Below are 18,061 nucleotides of genomic sequence, written 5' to 3'. Positions count from 1 at the left end.
GATTTCTTTTAAGTGCAACCTCCACTCTGGATTTATGGGATAATACTTGACCAGATACTTAGCACAATTAATATTAAACAATGGGGAAGAAACACAAGACAAAACAAGGAAAGAACAGGTTAAAGACTATTTAGATAAATTAGATGTGCAGTATTCAAGTCCATAGGGCCTGATGAAATTCCTCCTAGGGTATTTGGTTCAGCTACTTCCTTGATCTTGAAACTGTTAGCCATTTTCTTTGAGAATTTATAGAGGACAAATGAGGTCTTAGGGTGCTGGAGAAAGGTACTATGTTTTCCAATATTTTAAAAGGGGAATAAAGAGGAATTACAGGCTAGGAGAGGGCAACATGAGTTAAGGGGGGAGGAGGAGGGATAGTAAAGAGGGCACCACTTTCTCCCCATAACAATGAGTGATGAAATGTCACTACTGTGGTTCTTTTAATAGATGCACGGGTGAGATCTATGTTACATAATTTATCTCTCAGACACTGAAGTATATGAGGAAAGTGCTGTCATCACAATACTGCAGACACAGTGAGCTCAACGTGTCTTTCCTGGCATTGTATTTTACTGTGCCCATGACCAGGCTGCTTGCCTCAGGATCTACTTTTTGTTTGACTACAGTGACACCCCCCCCCCCCCGCCGCCCCTGTCACAGGGACTGGAACTAGGGGTGCTGTGGCCCCCCCCCCCCAGCTTGAAGTGGTTTCCATTATATCCAGGGTTTACAGTTAGGTTCAATGACTCTCAGCACCCCCACTATACAAATTGTTCCAGCGTCCCTGCTTCCTGTGGCAAAGGTGCTATCGGTATCACCGGGACTGACTCAATATTGACAACCCTCTGCCTTTGAAAATCACAAATCACCCCCCCCCCAAAAAAAAAAAACAAAACAAAAAACAACCACCATCCACCCAGGATAATTTTACAAATGACACGGGGGGTGGTGTCCTTTTTATTGGCCTTGGAGCGGGGGAGAGAAGAGGCGCGGGGGAGAAAGGCAGGACACTCACAAGGCCTAAGAACGTTGCTGGAAGGGAAGCGGAGTCTCGTGACTCCCGGAGCTGGGGCTCGAGGAGACAACGGGCTGGGGGGGGTGGGACTGCAGGACACGCGAGCGCTGTGTCTGTGGGGGCCCTGGCCCGTCGCCCGTGGGACCCCGCCTCAGTGGGAGAGGGAGGGGGTGGCCCCCGGGTAGCGGCACCGTAGCCGGGGGCTGCCAAGCCCGGAGCCAGGCCCGGCCAGGCCGCGTGGCTGAGCGCCGGCTCCCCTAGGTGGCGCCGCCGAGTCTCGCATCGCCGCCGCGCCCTGCCCCCGCGCCCGGAAGCGGCGGCGGGGATGAGCCGGGCTGGAGGCGGAGGCAGTGGGCGGCGGTGGCGGTGGCAGCAGCGGCCAGTTGCTGGGACCCGGCCCCCCTCCCCGCCCCGGCGCATGGCAGCGCGGTGAGCGGGCGGCGCAGGGTGATGGTGGTCGGCGGGTCATGCTGCTGAAGCTCCTGCAGAGACAGACCTACACCTGCCTGTCCCACAGGTATGGGCCCTGCCTCTGCCTCGGGGGCCTGGTCCTCGTCCTCGTCTCCGCCCTGCAGTTCGGAGAGGTCAGTAACGGCCGGGCCGCTCCCGCTCCCCCTCCCCCACTCCGCGCGCGCGCTTCCTGCTCGCCTCCCCGCGCAGCGCCCACCCGGCGCGCGCGCGCCCTGATCCCCTCCACCCCCCGCAGCACCCGGTCCGCGCCCCCGGGCCCTGCTCCCCCGTCTCCCCGCAGCACCCAGTCCGCGAATGTGCCATGCTCCCCTGGTCCCCCCCCCCCGCTCCACAGCACCCCCCCACGCATCTTATCACTTCCCGGCCCTCCCTCCTCCTGCAGCACCCACTCCACATGTGTGCCATGTTCCCCCTTCCCCCGCAGCACCCACTCCGTGTGCGGTCCATGTTCCCACTCCCCGCACAGCACCCACTCTGTGTGCCATGCTCCCCTGGCCCCTTCCCCTCCACAGCAACTCCCCCGCACATCTTACCTGTTCACCCCGCCCCCTTGCTTCCCCCCCCCGTCCGCATTTGCCCAGCCAGCCCCATCTGTGGTGCTCCTGCCTGATGCACCCACCTTGTGCATGTGCCTTGGAGCACAGCTCCCCTGAGTCCCTGCCTCCTTCCCCCTGCAGCACCATGTGCCCCTGTAGCAGCCCCCACCCTGTGCATATGCCCTGAAGCACAACTGTGCCCCTCGCCTCCCCAACCTTCCCTCCTTCTTCTGCCTTTAAACACTTGCCTTAAGTATGTGAATTACTTCCCCCCATAGTACCCTCTTTCCCCCTTACTATCAAGCTCTGATGCTCCTGCAGAGCTTCCCACCCCCAGCTTCTGACATTTACCATAACACAATGCCCTGTCTCCACTGTCATGCCCTGTGCTTCCACAGCACCTACCCCAGTATGCTGGCTTCCCCATGCAGGACCCTGTGCCTACGCAGAAGCACCCACACATCCCCTCCTATAACTTGTGTTTCCAAAATACCCATCTCCAGTGCTTCCCCTGCCCTCTGAGTACTACCACCCCTGTGCTCTTGCCTTTCCTCCCTATATTCCCCCATGCCCAGTGCACTGGCTACTCCACGGTATGCAACACTTGCTCCAATGTCTCTGCGGCACCATCACAGAACCCTGTTCAGTATCCCTATGCAGTACCCATCTACAGCACTTGACCCATGGTGCTACTGCCTCCATACAACCTTGCCTTCTGCAGAAGTTTACAGCACACCAGTTCAGTGCCCCAAGTGCCCTTGCTCCTAGGCCTTTCCCTAGCCCGTCATCAACCACTACTTCTCCTGTGCCACTCCTATCCAGTGTCCCTGCTTCACATCTTGTAGCACTTCCACCCATGGATGCTCTGTTTTGATGTCTTGAATTTATCACTCTCCCAGGTGCTGTTCTTCCCTTAAGCAACTCCCACTCTCTTCTCGTGCAACATTCTTGCCTTCCTATTGCTCTCCACTGAGACAGCTGTATTTGCTGTGGGGAACTGAATGTGGAATTTTGATGTATTTGGTATATTCAGAATACAGGGATTTGTGTATAATACAAATTGGATCCCCTTCAGCTAATCACAATCTGGGGCACTACTCAATATGGTCATATTTACCCTTATTTTTAATATCTTACTGAGCTCTTTATCTGGCCAAATTATGTTACATCTGTGCAACCTATTAAGATCACTTCACTGAAAGTGTAAGTTAAGGCCAAATTTGGTCATATATATAAAACCCCTCAAGTCAGTTAGCTGACTTCTGTTTTGGAAAGTGGATTTAGGCAACTTGATTTTAAATTCTTTATTCAGCTACTAGTTTGTATGTAAGGCTATATGTTTTTGATATGCTAAGCAGAAAACTTATATCCAAGCATAACCACAGTAATTTTTGTTGTGTGTATATCAGTACTGCGTACTGGCAGCTGAGATCCTTGCACTGTTGTTGTACCAAGCACTCTACAAACACATACACCTTGTGTTCACTAGAGAGTTTTTTTTTAATGTTAGTTAACACGTGTGTAGGAGCCTAGTGTAAATAAGTCTCAGGTAAGGTTCACCTTGATCAGGTAATGTGTTAAAACTACAATATTCTAGTCTATACACAGATCTTAACGCATCTCAAAACAGCTAATATGTAAAAATACACCTCTTTTCCAGTATAGCCAGGGACATCCTTGCTCTAAGAGTTTACAGTGTAAGTAGACAAGAAAGAGGAAGGGAGGGAAGGGTGACAGAGGTATAAAGGAATGAAGTATCTTGACCAAGGTGAAACAGCAGGTCAGTGAAAGGTTAGGGAATAGAACCCTGGTCTCAGAACCTTGTTAGACACTGCCTGTTTTGTAAGTAGTTTTACTTTGCTCTGAAATTACTGTTCTGATGCCAAGATAACACAAAGGAAAAGATGTATGATGATGCTTTGATATTGCTGACAGTATGAAATGAATGCTCTATCTGGGTGGGGTGTGATTCTTGTTCACTCTTGAGCTTGTGAAAGGATCACAGTTTAAAAAAACCCAACCCAACACATGCCAGGATTTAGATTTTCAATGTGATCAGCCTTTGTTGACTCTAGCCCCAATTTGATTAGCACTCCTGCATCATGAAAGCAGTTTGTATTGCAATTTAATATTTTAAGATAAAATACTCGAGATTTTTGAAAATTGAAGCAGTTTTACAATCAAGTAGCATGTACAATTTTGTTTTGCAGGAGAACACAGGGAACTAATATACTATATGTCTTTACTGAAAAATGCCATTCTTCTTTTGGTCCATTTCAGAAATATTGTATGAATTTTAAATGTCAAGAAAAGGGCCTTTCAATCTTGAATGGTCTCAGCAGGCCTGGGCAGTGAGAGACTGGGTACAATCTTCACTTTCTCAGAGATCTTGGTTTCTTTGTTTGTATAACCTCCATCCCTCCCTCTTCAGATGATTTGTCATTATCACTTTTTTTTATCAGGGCAGGCTGATTGGAGTTCTCTTTAGAGCTATGTTAATGCCACTTGTGAATGGCCGGTTGTTACCACAGTAGGGGAACTGAGTTCTTCTTCTCTCCTGCAGCCTGGAGAGCTGAACTTGGTATTTCCAACCTCCTGCTGCTCAGCAATATCATCAGTATTTTGACTGGCCTGCTTTTATCGTTTTTAATATTTTTGTTCCGTAAATAATATGCAACTTAATTTTTCCCTAATAAATGGGCTGAACTGCCTGGAATGATTTGCATATGCACAGATACAGTAAACACTCTTAACTATATATCAGGTCAACACAATCAAAAAAGAAATAAACACAAGCTTTTGAAAATGACAACTGCAAATTTGGGGGATTGTCAAAATCAAATAGAATCAGAGGGAACACTGGCCTGCAAATGCAACATAAAAATACCCTTCAGATCTTAAAGATCCCAGTCCTCTAGCAGTTTCTCTATTTCTACCTAGATATCTATTGGGAGGATTTCTTAGGGAATTTATCCAGATTTTATCAAACAGAGAATGTTTGTGGAGGGTAAGTATGCCTTTTTGTAAAATGGATGCTAAGAGGCTGGAAGCCCATGTTTGGGGCACTGTTATTTCATTGTGCATTTAGAGCAGTATCTTACCACTAATTTTCCTGTGTTTTGAAACTGACTGGTGATTGTGCAATGTATATGTTACATTGTCCTTTGCAACTCCTGGTGATAAAATCATATCTAAAAATAAACTAAAACATATACTTGTTTGCATTGATGTGCAGTTAGAAACCCCAAATCCAATGTGCACATCTGATAACGGATGAGAAATCTTCCACAAATGGTGGTCACGTACCAGAGTTTTATAAGCTTGCATATGTCAATAATTATCAGTTTATAAGATGAACAGAATTAATTCTTCTGTTTAATGGAGGAATTCATCTTAGATAAAATTCCATTAGAATAAACTACATTTAGGAATGTTAAAGTTGAACAGCAATGAAAAATCAGGAAATGCCAAAGACCTGGTTGGACAGGCAACTTTAACTCCTCCCCCTTTGATTATGCTAAACACCGTGGGAATGAATTCACTGTGCAATGCATTTAGCCACCTATTTATGCATGACTAAGAATTTGTCTACACTGCCCCTGTGTTTGGACTATAGAGGTGTGGATAGTGGTGGGCACTGAAGTGTTGAGCTGTAATTCCCTTGCGTGGATACTGCAGGCATGAACTAAAAGGTTCCTAGTTTGCATTAATGTAATCCTGTTTGAAGAGGATTATGTTAATGCGAACTAGATACCTTTTAAATGTAGTCCTCTTCAAACAGGAGTACATCAATGTGAACTAGGAATCGCTTAGTTTGCGGCTGCAATATTCACACAGGGGAACACTTTGGTGTCTCCGCTATTCAGATCCCCATAGTCCATAAGGCGGGGCTCTGTAGAGAGGTCCTGAGTTTTCTTTCATTTAGAACTAGAGCCAGGGCCGGTGCAAGGATGTTTTGCGCCCTAGGCGAAACTTTCACCTTGTGCTCCCCCTTCCCTCCCCCCCGGACTCTCACACAGTTGACACAAAGTATTAGCGAAATGATGCAGCAGCAATTGCCAGAGTCTTAGATCTGAAACAACTCAAGAAAAATAGTTAGCTTCAGTCGACAACCTCCGAAAACTAGTAAACTTAGCACGATAAACAGTCTGTCAGAATGGGTAATGGCTGCGTGCAATGTCATTGCCACTTTGTACCATAGTGAAGCAGTACGCTTGTCCCACCCACCCCCGACACTGTCCCTGGAACACAGCGCTCCCCAGAGCCCCCCGGCACACAACCCCTCTGCCTCCCCTCGGAGCCTGGCAAGGCATACAGTGTCGTCCCCCCGTCCCTCCCCAAACCCAGACCAGCGCACTCCGCCTCGCTCCACAGCCCCCTCCCTGGCCGGCTTGGCCCGCTGGTCCCCCACAAAGCCTAGCCCAGTACACAAAGAGTCCCCCCTTTACAGCGCCCAGCCAGACACACAGCCCCCTTCGACCTCCCTCCACCTTCTCCCCCAGCACATAGCACCTCCCCTCCGCCTTCTTCCCCCCCCAGGCCTGCTCGGCACACAGCACCCTCCCCCCGCCTGCTCTCCCTCCCCACCCCGGCACACAGCATGCCCCCTCCCCCCCCAGCCCTGCCCAGCACACGACTGAGTCCTACTCCTGTCTCCAGAGTGTGGCACGCAGCCCCCTCCGGCCCAGCTTGCCCGTACCTCAGCCTGGCCGGCCCACGGGACCCTGCCCCCCGCTCCAGAGCTTGGCATACAGCCTCCTCCCACCCCGTTCTCCCCAGCCAGCCACGCCACGCTGTCCCTCCCCCCAGAACCTGGCACACAGGGTCCCCGGCACCAACAAGCCCCTGCCTCCCCCCCACGGAGCAGAGCCCCTCGGGCAGCACATGGAGCCCCCTCCCCGGCAGCCCTAGCCTTCCCCCTCGCTCCGCCCCCACAGCCCGGGCGTCCAGTGCTCCCTCCCTGCCGCCCGCCTCACCTCCTGGGGTCCGGGGGAGCAGGGGTGGGGCACGGGGCTGGCACCTGCAGGGGGAAAGGTGGGGGGAGAGTGATCAGCGCGGGGGGGGGCAACCCCAAGCCCGCCCCCCCTTCTGCCCGGCCGCCTCCCATCTGCGAGCTCATCGCCGCTCATCCCGCCAGAGCCCTTTTTGGCGCCCCCAAATCTTGGTGCCTTAGGCGGCCACCTAGTTTGCCTAGTGGATACACCAGCCCTGACTAGAGCTGATTGAAAAACAGAGACAAAGCGGTGGAAGTTTGAGTAAACTTTTTGCGTTTTTCATTGATATTTTGATTTGATGGCTATTGTTGGATTCTATTTAGAATACTGGTAAAACTGGCTAAATATTAGTGCAAAATATACTTCACCTGCCTGAAATGTACTTTTCACTCACTATTTGTTCAAGTCACAACAGATCTTCACAAAATCACTCAAAGGTACTGCTTATCAGTGAGGGCTGTCTCCTTGCACATTTCAGCTCGCTACCCTTCAGCCATTTAAGCACAAGAGCTGTTCAGAAACAGTCACATATATTTTAATGGTAAGAGTGTATTTTTGTCACTCTTCTCGTGCTTAAAAATGACTGAATTGTGTTTGAATAAAGTTTCTAAAATAATTTGCCCATGGGCAGACACCAAGCATAAGAAGATGTTGAAAATTATGAGCTATCAGAACTGGGGTGATAGTGCTTTAGTTATAGCTATTGCTTGTGATCCAATTATAAAACAGAGAGAGACTGCTATCCTGTTGCAGAACTTAATACTGATGCCAGAGTGGCACTTGCAATTAAGCAAAATTGGGTTTGCCTGCTGTAAATCCACCGCAGTAGGCATTAGTGCTGCCAGTATAATGGGTAGATAAGGCAAATCATTCAAAACTGATAACATACTGGTAGCTCAATATGTGAAAGTTGGCTTGTTGGCATCAAGTTGAAGCTCAGTGCTATTTAAGTACAGTTCGAACTTTTTTGTATCCAGTAAGTGTTATAACCAGATTTAAATATTGCATCCCACAGTTAGGTTGGAACATGGTTATTGAACTTCATTATGGCAGAGTTTGGTTATAAACAATTTTTGACTGAGCTTCTCTTGGTGGTTCAGCTTTGTTCAAAGCCCTGTGTAGATGGAACATGAGTGAAACGCATATTTGGATTACTAATACAATAGTTTCAGGGTAGAGACTTTCTTCCTAGTTGTTCATATGGCACTTAGTACAGTGGGGCCCTAATCTTAGATTCCTTAGGCGTTACTGTAATACAAATAACAGAATGTGGCTGCCTTCTTCATAGAAAAAGGGGTACGTCAGGAGTGACAAACATGACATTTATCTTAAAATGTGGTATTGCTGCAGTCGTTTAGTACTGTGACTAGTTCTTTAATTATAGAATATAATCCAGAATGCACAGGATGTGATTTAATGCATCTTAAATTACTGCATATATAGGCTTGGAGTGGTGATGCTCCTATTTAGCTGGTTGAATAATACATTTTGTCATTCTCTTTTATTGAGGCACGTATTATACTTATTCGTACCACCATTATGCAAGGAAACAGAAAAGAAAAAGTCCCCAAAACTTGTTCCAGTGCCTAGTCTTGCATCTTCATTGCTTTTAGCAGGTCAAAGCAGCTAGTGAAGTGGGATTCATAAATCTTTGTTTTTGTAAGGTGACACTTACGTAGGTCCTTATGGTTTAACTGATATACGTGACAAGGTATTTGCACAGTTAACCCTCTTCTTTCTCAAAAATTGTATTCATAATATGAATTGAGATTTTATTATCTCAGAATTCTAAAGTGTAGATTATGCTTGGATTCATCATTTTTAGTAATAACATCTACATTAAAAAGTACTGTTTGCCAGCTTAGTTCTGTGTTAAACTAGTTTCTGAGACTGTGAGGAGACCAGCATATCTACTAGAGAGAGGGGGAAGAGACTTAGATGAAAAACAGATTTTTTGCATTGTATTATTTTGAGATAAGCATTTATTTACCTTCAAATTGAAATAGCAATGAGCAAGTTATGCTTATTTTGTAAATTCTGTCTCCGTGTGTGAGAAGGACGAGAATTGACAGGCATGGTTTTGGTTTCAAAGAGCCTTTTTTTGGAGACTTGGAAGGAGGTTTATATGTGCTTGTGGTAGCTCCAAATAAGTTGACACTAGACCTGATCCTGTACCCATGTAAGTCAATGTAGGAGGCTTGTCGTTGACTTCGGTGATGAATGATTCAGCTCATTGTGGAGGTGGCTTTAGAAATGTTGTATTCTGTGAATGCTAGCTTGGAGAAATGACTTATCTTGTCGTTTGATGTTCTTTTTTAATGCAAGGAAGAAGCAACCATATAAATGGCACCCAGCCTGGTGAATAATTGGTATGAAGTATTAAGAATTATTTTTAAAAAGTAGTATTATGTTGAGGGGGAGAGGAAATAATCTCCTTTTGTGGTAATTATTTAGTAAACTCTGAGAACTGGTAAATAAAGTCCCATAGGAAGAAAATCTAAGGGAAAAAAGAGCTCAGGAGAGCTTGCAGTTTCTCAGAGAAACTATATTAAAGGCTCAACAGCAAACTGGCCTGATACGAAGGAAAGATAGGAAGACTAGAAAGAGACCAATATGGTTCTATCAGGAACTCTTGAGTGTCCTGAAAATAAAAAAAGAATCCTACAAAAAGTGGAGACATGGACAGATTGCTAAGGAGAAATACAAAAGACTATCCCAAGCCATCAGGGACAATATCAGAAAAGTGAAGGCACAAAATGAATTATACCTAGCAAGGGACAGAAAAATCAGTTAGGAGCAAAAGAAAGACAAAGTCCTCTGCTTAGTGGGTAAGGAGAGTTAATAACTGGTGATATCAATAAGGCCGCTGTATTTAATGCCCATTTTGCTTCAGTCTTCCCTAAAAAGGTAAGTTGTCGCCAGATACTCAACACAGTTAATATTAACAACAAAGACGGAAGGAACACAAGCCAGACTAGGGGAAGGAATACGTTAAAGAATATTTAGATAAGTTAGGTGTATTCAGGTCGGCAGGGCCTGATGAAATTCACACTGGAGTATTTAAGGAACTAGCTGAAGCAATCTCAAAACCGTTAGTGATTGTTTTCAAGAATTCATGAAGGATGGGTTGTACCAATAAAATAAAAAACAGCAGGATCTTATTAAAAGGGAAAAAGGCAAAATACCACATTTATTGTGAATACAGGAAGAATCATAGTAAGCAGTTAGTTATAGCTATAACATTCTATTCAATCTCATATTTATTCACACATTCAGTCACACACACACATACACACACATGAGGAGGGAGCAGGGGCTTGTCAGAGGCTCATCGATATGGTCCTGGAAGTTGGTTTGCAGAATCACACCCCAAAGGTCTCACTTTCTAGAGTCCATTTTTATAGGAATTTCTTCCTATGCCAGTCTATGGGAATTGCTTCATCATGCTGTTGCTGAATCAATCAGCAGATAGCACATTCCTGACGGCTCTGTGCTGCCAGAAGTTATCTTGTTCTTTGGTTCTCCCATTCTTGAGGCTGTTGGGTGGATTCCAGTCTGCCCTCCAGGGGTCCTCTGGTTATTTCCACTTGATGCCTTCTTCAGCCGATGGACACTGGATTCTTAGGCTGGCACCTCCCTGATCATTCAGTTATTATCCACACCAAGCATCCATCCACATACTTCCTCTATCTCTATTTTAATCACGATTGTTAATACAACAAAGGGGCAGGGAGTCTCTGGGTGCTGTTTCTGTTGTTACAGAGTATTGCTTTGAGTCTCTCTCTGTGTGAATTGCTTTGAGAACAGACTCTGTCTCAGAATGTACTAACGCAATTAGCAGCTTGCAAGTTTCACACATAGAGGGAGAGAAACAGTACCAAAAACCAAGAGATCTCTTAATTAGTAATACCCTGGAATTTAAACTATGGGGAATCAAACTCATTTGTGATTTTAATACAGAACTTCTTTAATATGATCCAACAATGGGTGAAGTCCCAGAGAGCTGGAGAAGGCCAAACATAGTACCTGTCCCTCTAAAGGGGAACAAGGAGGACCTGGGGAATTATAAACTAGTCAGCCTAACTTGGATACTTCAGAATATTATTAAACAATAAATTTGTAAGCACCAAGAGCAGGGGTGGGCAAACTTTTTGGCCCGAGGGCCACATCTGGGTGTGGAAATTGTATGGCGGGCCATGAACACTCATGAAATTGGGGGTTGGGGTGTGGGAGGGGGTGAGGGTTCTGGCTGGGGGTGCGGACTCTGGGGTGGGGGTGGGGATGAGGGGATGCAGAAGGGTGCTCCAGGCTGGGACGGAGTGGTTCGGAGTGTGGGAGGGGGTTCAGGGATGGGGCAGGGGGTTGGGGCGCGGGAGGCAGTCCGGGGTGCAGGGTCCAGGCGGTGCTTACCTCAAGCAGCTCCCAGAAGCCGCGGCATGTCCCGCCTCTGTCTCCTACACGGAGGCGTGGCCAGGCAGCTCTACGCATTGTTCCATCTGCAGGCACCGCCCCTGTAGCTCCCGTTCAATGCGGTTCCTGGCCAATGGGAGTTGCAGGGACGGCACCCTGGGAGGGGGCAGTGTGCAGAGCCCCCTGGCTGCCCCTACGTGTAGGAGCCGGAAGGGGGACATGCCGCTGCTTCCAGGAGCCATGCAGAGCGGGGCAAGCTCTGGACCCCGCTTCCCGGTGGGAGCTCAAGGGCTGGATTAAAACATCTGGAGGGCTGGGTGCGGCCCCTGGGCAGTAGTTTGCCCACCCCTGACCGAGAGGATAATAAGGTTGTAAGTAATAGCCAGTGTGGATTTGTCAAGAACAAATCATGCCAAATCAACCTAATTTCCTTCTTTGACAGGGTAGTAGGTTAGTGGATGGGGGAAGCTGTAGATGTGATATATCTTGATTTTAGTAAGGCTTTTGGCACAGTCTCGCAAGACGTTCTCATAAGCAAACTAGGAAAATGTGGTGTATATGAAATTACTATAAGGTGTGTGCACAACTGGTCAAAAGACTGTGCTCAGAGGAATTGTTGATGATTCACTGTCAAACTGGAAGCACATGTCTAGTGGAGTACTATTCTATATTGTCATTAATGACTTGGATAATGGAGTGGAGAGTATGCTTATAAAATTTGCAGATGACAAACTGGGAAGGATTGAAAACACTTTGGAGGATAGGATTAGAATTCAAAACTACCTTGATAAACTGGAGAATTGGCCTGAAATCAGCAAGATGAAATTCAATAAAAGAGAAGTGCTGAGTACTATACTTAGTAAGCCAGAATCAAACGCACAATTACAAAATGGGGGATAACTGGTTAGGTGGTGGTAGTGCAGAAAAGGATCTGAGGGTTATACTGGATCACAAATTGAATACAAGTCAACAATGTGATGCAGTTGTGAAAAAGGCTCATACCATTCTGGAGTGTATCAACAGGAGTGTCATATGTAAGACATGGGAGGTAATCGTCCCACTCTAGTTGGCACTGGTGAGGCCTTGTCTGGAGTACTGTGTCCAGTTCTGGGTGCCACACTTCAGGAATGATGTGGGCAAACTGGAGAGTAACAAAAATAACACTCTTGGAGCTAGGATAATGGACTAGATGGACCATTGGTCTGATCTGGTATGGCAATCCTTATGTCTCCCAGCTGAACTACAGTCTATGGGCATTCTGGGGTTTGTGTCATTACTTAGTGTGTCCTGGGTTTCAGGTTTGATCTGTGCTTGGAGATTAAATGTGACATTTTTTTCTTTGGTTAATTTCCAGTTTGTGTGTACTAACATGCACATCAGACCTGAATTTTATTTTTATATTTATATAAAAATAAAATAGTAAAGGTTTTGAAGGGAGAGAAGTAAATTATCATTAATTCTAATTTAAAAAGAATGTGACTCCAAGTTTTCTTTCTTTATAGGTTGTCCTGGAGTGGAGTCGAGACCAGTATCATGTTTTGTTTGATTCTTATAGAGACAACATTGCTGGCAAATCATTTCAGAATCGGTAAGCTCTGGTGTAACTCTTGGGGTTATAGTGTTGCATATTTAGCTATTTGGTGTGTTTGCCAGATGTTTAAGATGCAGTAACATACTGTATAGGTGGATGTTTTTCCTCCTACAAATTTTAAGTCTGTACTAAAGTTGTATTTGATTTTACACTTTATGTATTAAATCAGAAAATGTAAATTGGAACCAATGGTGTTATGAGAACTCAGATTTTAAACTTGTTTAATGCAATTTTTACACTACATTAGCACTTCAGTCTGGACTGAACAAAATAGTTCTTTTTAGCACTGCAGAAGGGAAAAGTGACTAATTTCGCATATTAAAGTGTGTACATATAAATACACAAGTAAAGTTCCAACTTGGTTTATTTTTACGTATCAGGAAGTGTTGTTTTCCATATGTTGTAAGTTTTCCTTCATCTTGTATGGAGGTTGTTATTAAGTGGAAAATGTCACAAGGCATGGAGAAAGAGGCCCTTTTAAACGGAATAATTTTAAATCAGAGAAACTGGTCACATCAGAGTGAAGCCTGAGTCATATGAATAGTTATTCTTCAGTTGTGACAACTCTTGGGAGGCTTCTTAGAGTCTTTTAGTTCACGTTTTGAATAATCATGGGGTCTACTGTTCAGGAAGTCAGTATGCCTGTGGGCTGTAATGTGGGAGAAGCTACTTATGGTAAGTAGTTTGGTTTCTTTTAGCCTCAGTAAACTCAGCTGGAAACTTGTCTAAAAAAGAGGACCTCACTGAAAACCAGATGCTGAATCAGAGTTGAAATGTTTTGGGTCATAGGACCATATAAATTAGTTGGGTGGGGGTAAGTGGTTAGATCATGTAGTCCATCCCCCTGCTAGTACAGGATTGCTCTCTACTGTACATTTTGTTGTTGTGCGTTAGACCTCCCACTGCTTCCGCTCACCTCCCCACCCCCAAAAAGATCAGTAGATAAAGGAAAGTGGGCACTTTTGGAGCTCTTTTAGATGATAATCATTAGTTTAGAGCTGAAATGTTTCTGCAGAACTATGCAGTGGAGCTTTTTGGTCTGTCTGTCCCTATCCATATCCTTTTCTAAAATGCCTGTCACTATGGTAAACTGGGTACAGGGATTTAGATAAAACAGTGGGGTCTGTCCAAAAAGGGCATGAAAATCTCAGCACTGTTGTATGGATATAGTCAGTTTTCCGTTTTGCAATGTGCAGCCTAATTCTTTTCTGCTTTGGTTCTTCAGGGAATGCTTCCTTTTAGAGGAGACTTTTGCCACTCTTGAGCTGAAGGATCAGTGAATGAGTGTAACTGGTGACTGGGCAAGTCCTAAAGTTTTCACAGTAGGCACCAGAGCTGCTCAATATTTGGAGTTCATTAGCTTGTCTTTACACTTGCTCTGTCAGGTGTGATAGGAAGGGGTCCGCAGTATTGGGAGGTTTGTCAGGAGATTTGTATGCAATTAGCTATTCCATATTGCAGTTTTCCTGGAATTGGCATACCAAAAATGACTTTGGTTTAGGGGTGTATTTTTCTTTCATCTGTCAGTTACAGTAGTACAAGTCTTCCTTGTTACCTAATCCTGGGAATATGATTAACTGGATATCCTTAGCACATGAGCTGAACCAGTGTGGGGCCGGTGGAATCTTTTGGTGAGGTTTTACGGACATGATTTTACTTTTGCTTTTTGTATAACCTGTAGATAGAGGACTTCTGATTTTGATACTTTCTGTCCTGTCTATGTTTATGCTCTGAAATGAAACTGAATGAAAAGGAGGGACCCACAACAAATTGGGCTTCAGAGAATTGTTCCCATGAAAGTAAACAAATATTTAAATGGACGGAAAGTAAAACACACCTCTTTCAGATATCAAGTGATCAAGCAGTTTACAGCAGAGAGCAGTACAGTTTTTGGGAAAATGCTAGCACATTTTCTACTTTGTTTAGATCTCTGGTGTAGTGTCTTTTAAAAACAATAAAACAACATCTCTGAGGGAGAGGAATTATTTACTCTCAGGACCAATGTGGACAGAAGAACAAATGGATATAAACTGGTCATTGGGAAGTTTAGACTTGAAATTAGACGAAGGTTTCTAACCATCAGAGGAGTGAACTTTTGGAATAGCCTTCCAAGGGAAGCAGTGGGGGCAAAAGACCTATCTGGCTTTAAGATTAAACTCGATAAGTTTATGGAGGAGATAGTATGATGGAATAACATGATTTTGGTAATTAATTGATCTTTAACTATTCATGGTAAATAGGCCCAATGGCCTGTGATGGGCTGTTAGATGGGGTGGGATCTGAGTTACTACAGAGACTTCTTTCCTGGGTATCTGGCTGGTGAATCTTGCCCATATGCTCAGCGTTTAGCTGATCGCCATATTTGGAGTCAGGAAGGAATTTTCCTCCAGGGCAGATTGGAAGAGGCCCTGGAGGTTTTTCGCCTTCCTCTGTAGCATGGGGCACGGATCACTTGCTGGAGGATTCTCTGCTCCGTAAAGTCTTTAAACCACGATTTGAGGACTTCAATAGCTCAGACATAAGTGAGAGGTTTTTCGCAGGAGTGGGTGGGTGAGATTCAGTGGCCTGCGTTGTGCAGGAGGTCAGACTAGATGATCATAATGGTCCCTTCTGACCTTAGTATCTATGAATTCCTCAACAAACTATTATACATTATGATGTGACTTTCTTCAATGACATCATAAAGTTAAAATTTGACTTATGTACATAGGAACACATACTTATGCTTAAAAAAAGTACAAATTTTTATTTTGTGAGTGATTTAAAAAAACTGGTGATTTTATTATTAATAATTATAAGAAATTGTACTAAGTAGTTGTAAGGACAAGGAAAATTTCTTGTTCTTGCCTTTAAGGCTCAACATTGCAGCTTTTCTTTCATCTCCAGCCTGGTCTTTTTCAGCATTCCCATGAGACACATTAGCCTCAATACCTCCTCCTTGCCTTCTCTTTGTTTTCCTTTCATGCTGTCTGTGGTATGTATAATGCTTACCCCAAAACTGTTCACCAGATCACTTTCCTCCTCTTATTAATAATCTTAAAAACTTGCTGATTCAGTCTTGCATGTGAGAATCTACATGTTAACAGTATGATTGTATGATTTTCAGCTCTGTCCTTCCCCCCCCCCCCCCCCATTAACAACCCTTGCTTGTTGTGGCATGTTGAATTTATAATGTATGCCGTTCTGGGACATGACCAAATAATATTTGAGTGTTCCAAAAAGCGCTATATACCAAACAAAGCAAGTGACGAGATAGTCCCTTCCCAGTACCATAGAGCATACAATTAAAATTGAATGTGACACAACAAGTGAAGGCCACAAATAGGTGGGAAGGAGGGGAAGAAGATGAATGAGGCTGGGGAGGGAAAAAGATGCAGGAGATATGGAGCCAAGAAGGAACAGAGTGGTGCTCCAGGCATCGGGAATGGAGTAGCAGAGTTGTAATCTGGGCCAAGGGAGATAGGAAGAAATTGGAAAGCTGAGGTGGGGAGGGGAAAGAGCTAGAGCTTGTAGTAGGACTGTGCCAGCAGGTGAAGGTGGTTAAGAGAGTTCTTATCTACTCTGAGCCTCACCACACAAATATAGAACCAGCTGTAGGAGGTGAGCCTGGCAGTCTCTGGATCTCCAATGGTAGAAGCAACAAATTCCTATAGCTGCAACTAAATGCCCTCTTCAGAGCTATCCACTCCCAATTCCTGGTCAAACAAGATCTGACACCCCCAACTTCCTTGGCTGGCAACTGGGAAGTGGGGCCTTGTGAGGGAGTGGAGGAAGTATGGTAAACGTAACACTTTTTAAAAAAATAAGACAATTGTTTTATTGACTGGAAACCTCCCAAATTTCAAAGTTTCATTTAATATTAAATTCCACGTCAGATATGTAAAGGGATCCGCTTTATGCAGAATACCTCGTGGAGAGACTTTATACTGAGCAATTGAGGAGGAAGATGCTGAAGTAGCCTTTTTTATTCCCTTTTAAATTTAAAGCACAATAATACGATAACATACCTTTTGAGATTTAAAAGTCTGTAAGTTATTTTTTGAAGAGGCAATGCAAAATTTACTAAAAACTTGGAAAAAGATTCACTAAAGAACTACAATTTTCTCCCTTAAAGCTACTGAATAATCCTAGTGATAGTTAATCACTGTACTCTATTAGGTATAACCTTTTGTAAAATACTTATTTTTTATTAGTGTTTATTAGTAACCATTAATCCCACAACAATGTTAGGTTTATATGGAATCGTTTTAAGAAAAAAAATATGTATAGATGAGAGTTTGGAAACAGTTTTAAAAGCAGCCTTCAGATTATGCACATACAAACAGTTAAGTGAAATTATGATGATATTTTTTCTAATCTTGTAGACACTGGTTGTTTTATATTCCCTACTAATGGAGAACAGACTTGTCAAACCAGTATTATAACTGAGACAATATTTTTATAACCAAATACATATAACCATAAAACGTTTCTTTCCTTAATTTTATTTACAAATTATGTGGCTGAATAGGGCAGTACTGTAATAGGCACATTTTAAATATAGTAGCTTATATTGTACTTCTAATTGATATGATATATCCATATTTAGTGTTAGTGACAGTTTAAAAATAATACATTTTAACAGTCAAAACTAGCACTAAAAATCTCCCATTATTTAAGAAAGAATTGGAATTGAGATTATTTTTCAATTCAGCTCCTCAGAAGAAGAGTGAGTTAATAGGCCTTGCACTATACCCAGAAAGTCAACATACTTAGGCTTTGTTGGACTAAGGAGGGAAGCAAATTCCAGAGTCAATGCTCTTCCACTTAAAACTCGCAGGATCTAGACATACAAATCTAGAGATTGTCTGCCTGAATAATCCATCCAGTCACAACCCATAAAAAGAGCTCTCGTTACTCAGATTCTAAGACATGATGGGTCTGATGGGTCAAAAACACCTTAAATTACACCTATTAATATATCAGAAGCCAGTGCAATCCTGTGAAGCAGAGGTGAAATAAACTCCATGTGACACACTGCAGAGTGACAGGTTTCAGAGTGGTA

General features: G+C 44.2%; 1 protein-coding gene across 2 annotated transcripts in view; it reads left to right on the top strand.

Moving 5' to 3' along the window:
* The first annotated feature begins 1,371 nt into the window (after positions 1 to 1,371).
* Positions 1,372 to 18,061, top strand: part of GNPTAB (N-acetylglucosamine-1-phosphate transferase subunits alpha and beta) — a 67,698-nt gene continuing 51,008 nt past the window's right edge. For both annotated transcript variants that reach the window (XM_077828358.1, XM_077828349.1), the window contains exons 1-2: positions 1,372 to 1,599; positions 12,929 to 13,014. In XM_077828358.1, the coding sequence (XP_077684484.1) occupies positions 1,483 to 1,599; positions 12,929 to 13,014 (203 nt within the window). In that variant the 5' untranslated portion in view covers positions 1,372 to 1,482. The remainder of the gene's footprint in view (positions 1,600 to 12,928; positions 13,015 to 18,061) is intronic.

Source organism: Eretmochelys imbricata, chromosome 1 (assembly GCF_965152235.1).
Source record: "Eretmochelys imbricata isolate rEreImb1 chromosome 1, rEreImb1.hap1, whole genome shotgun sequence".
NCBI classification, from domain to species: domain Eukaryota; kingdom Metazoa; phylum Chordata; order Testudines; family Cheloniidae; genus Eretmochelys; species Eretmochelys imbricata.
This window is presented reverse-complemented; position numbering and strand designations above follow the sequence as displayed.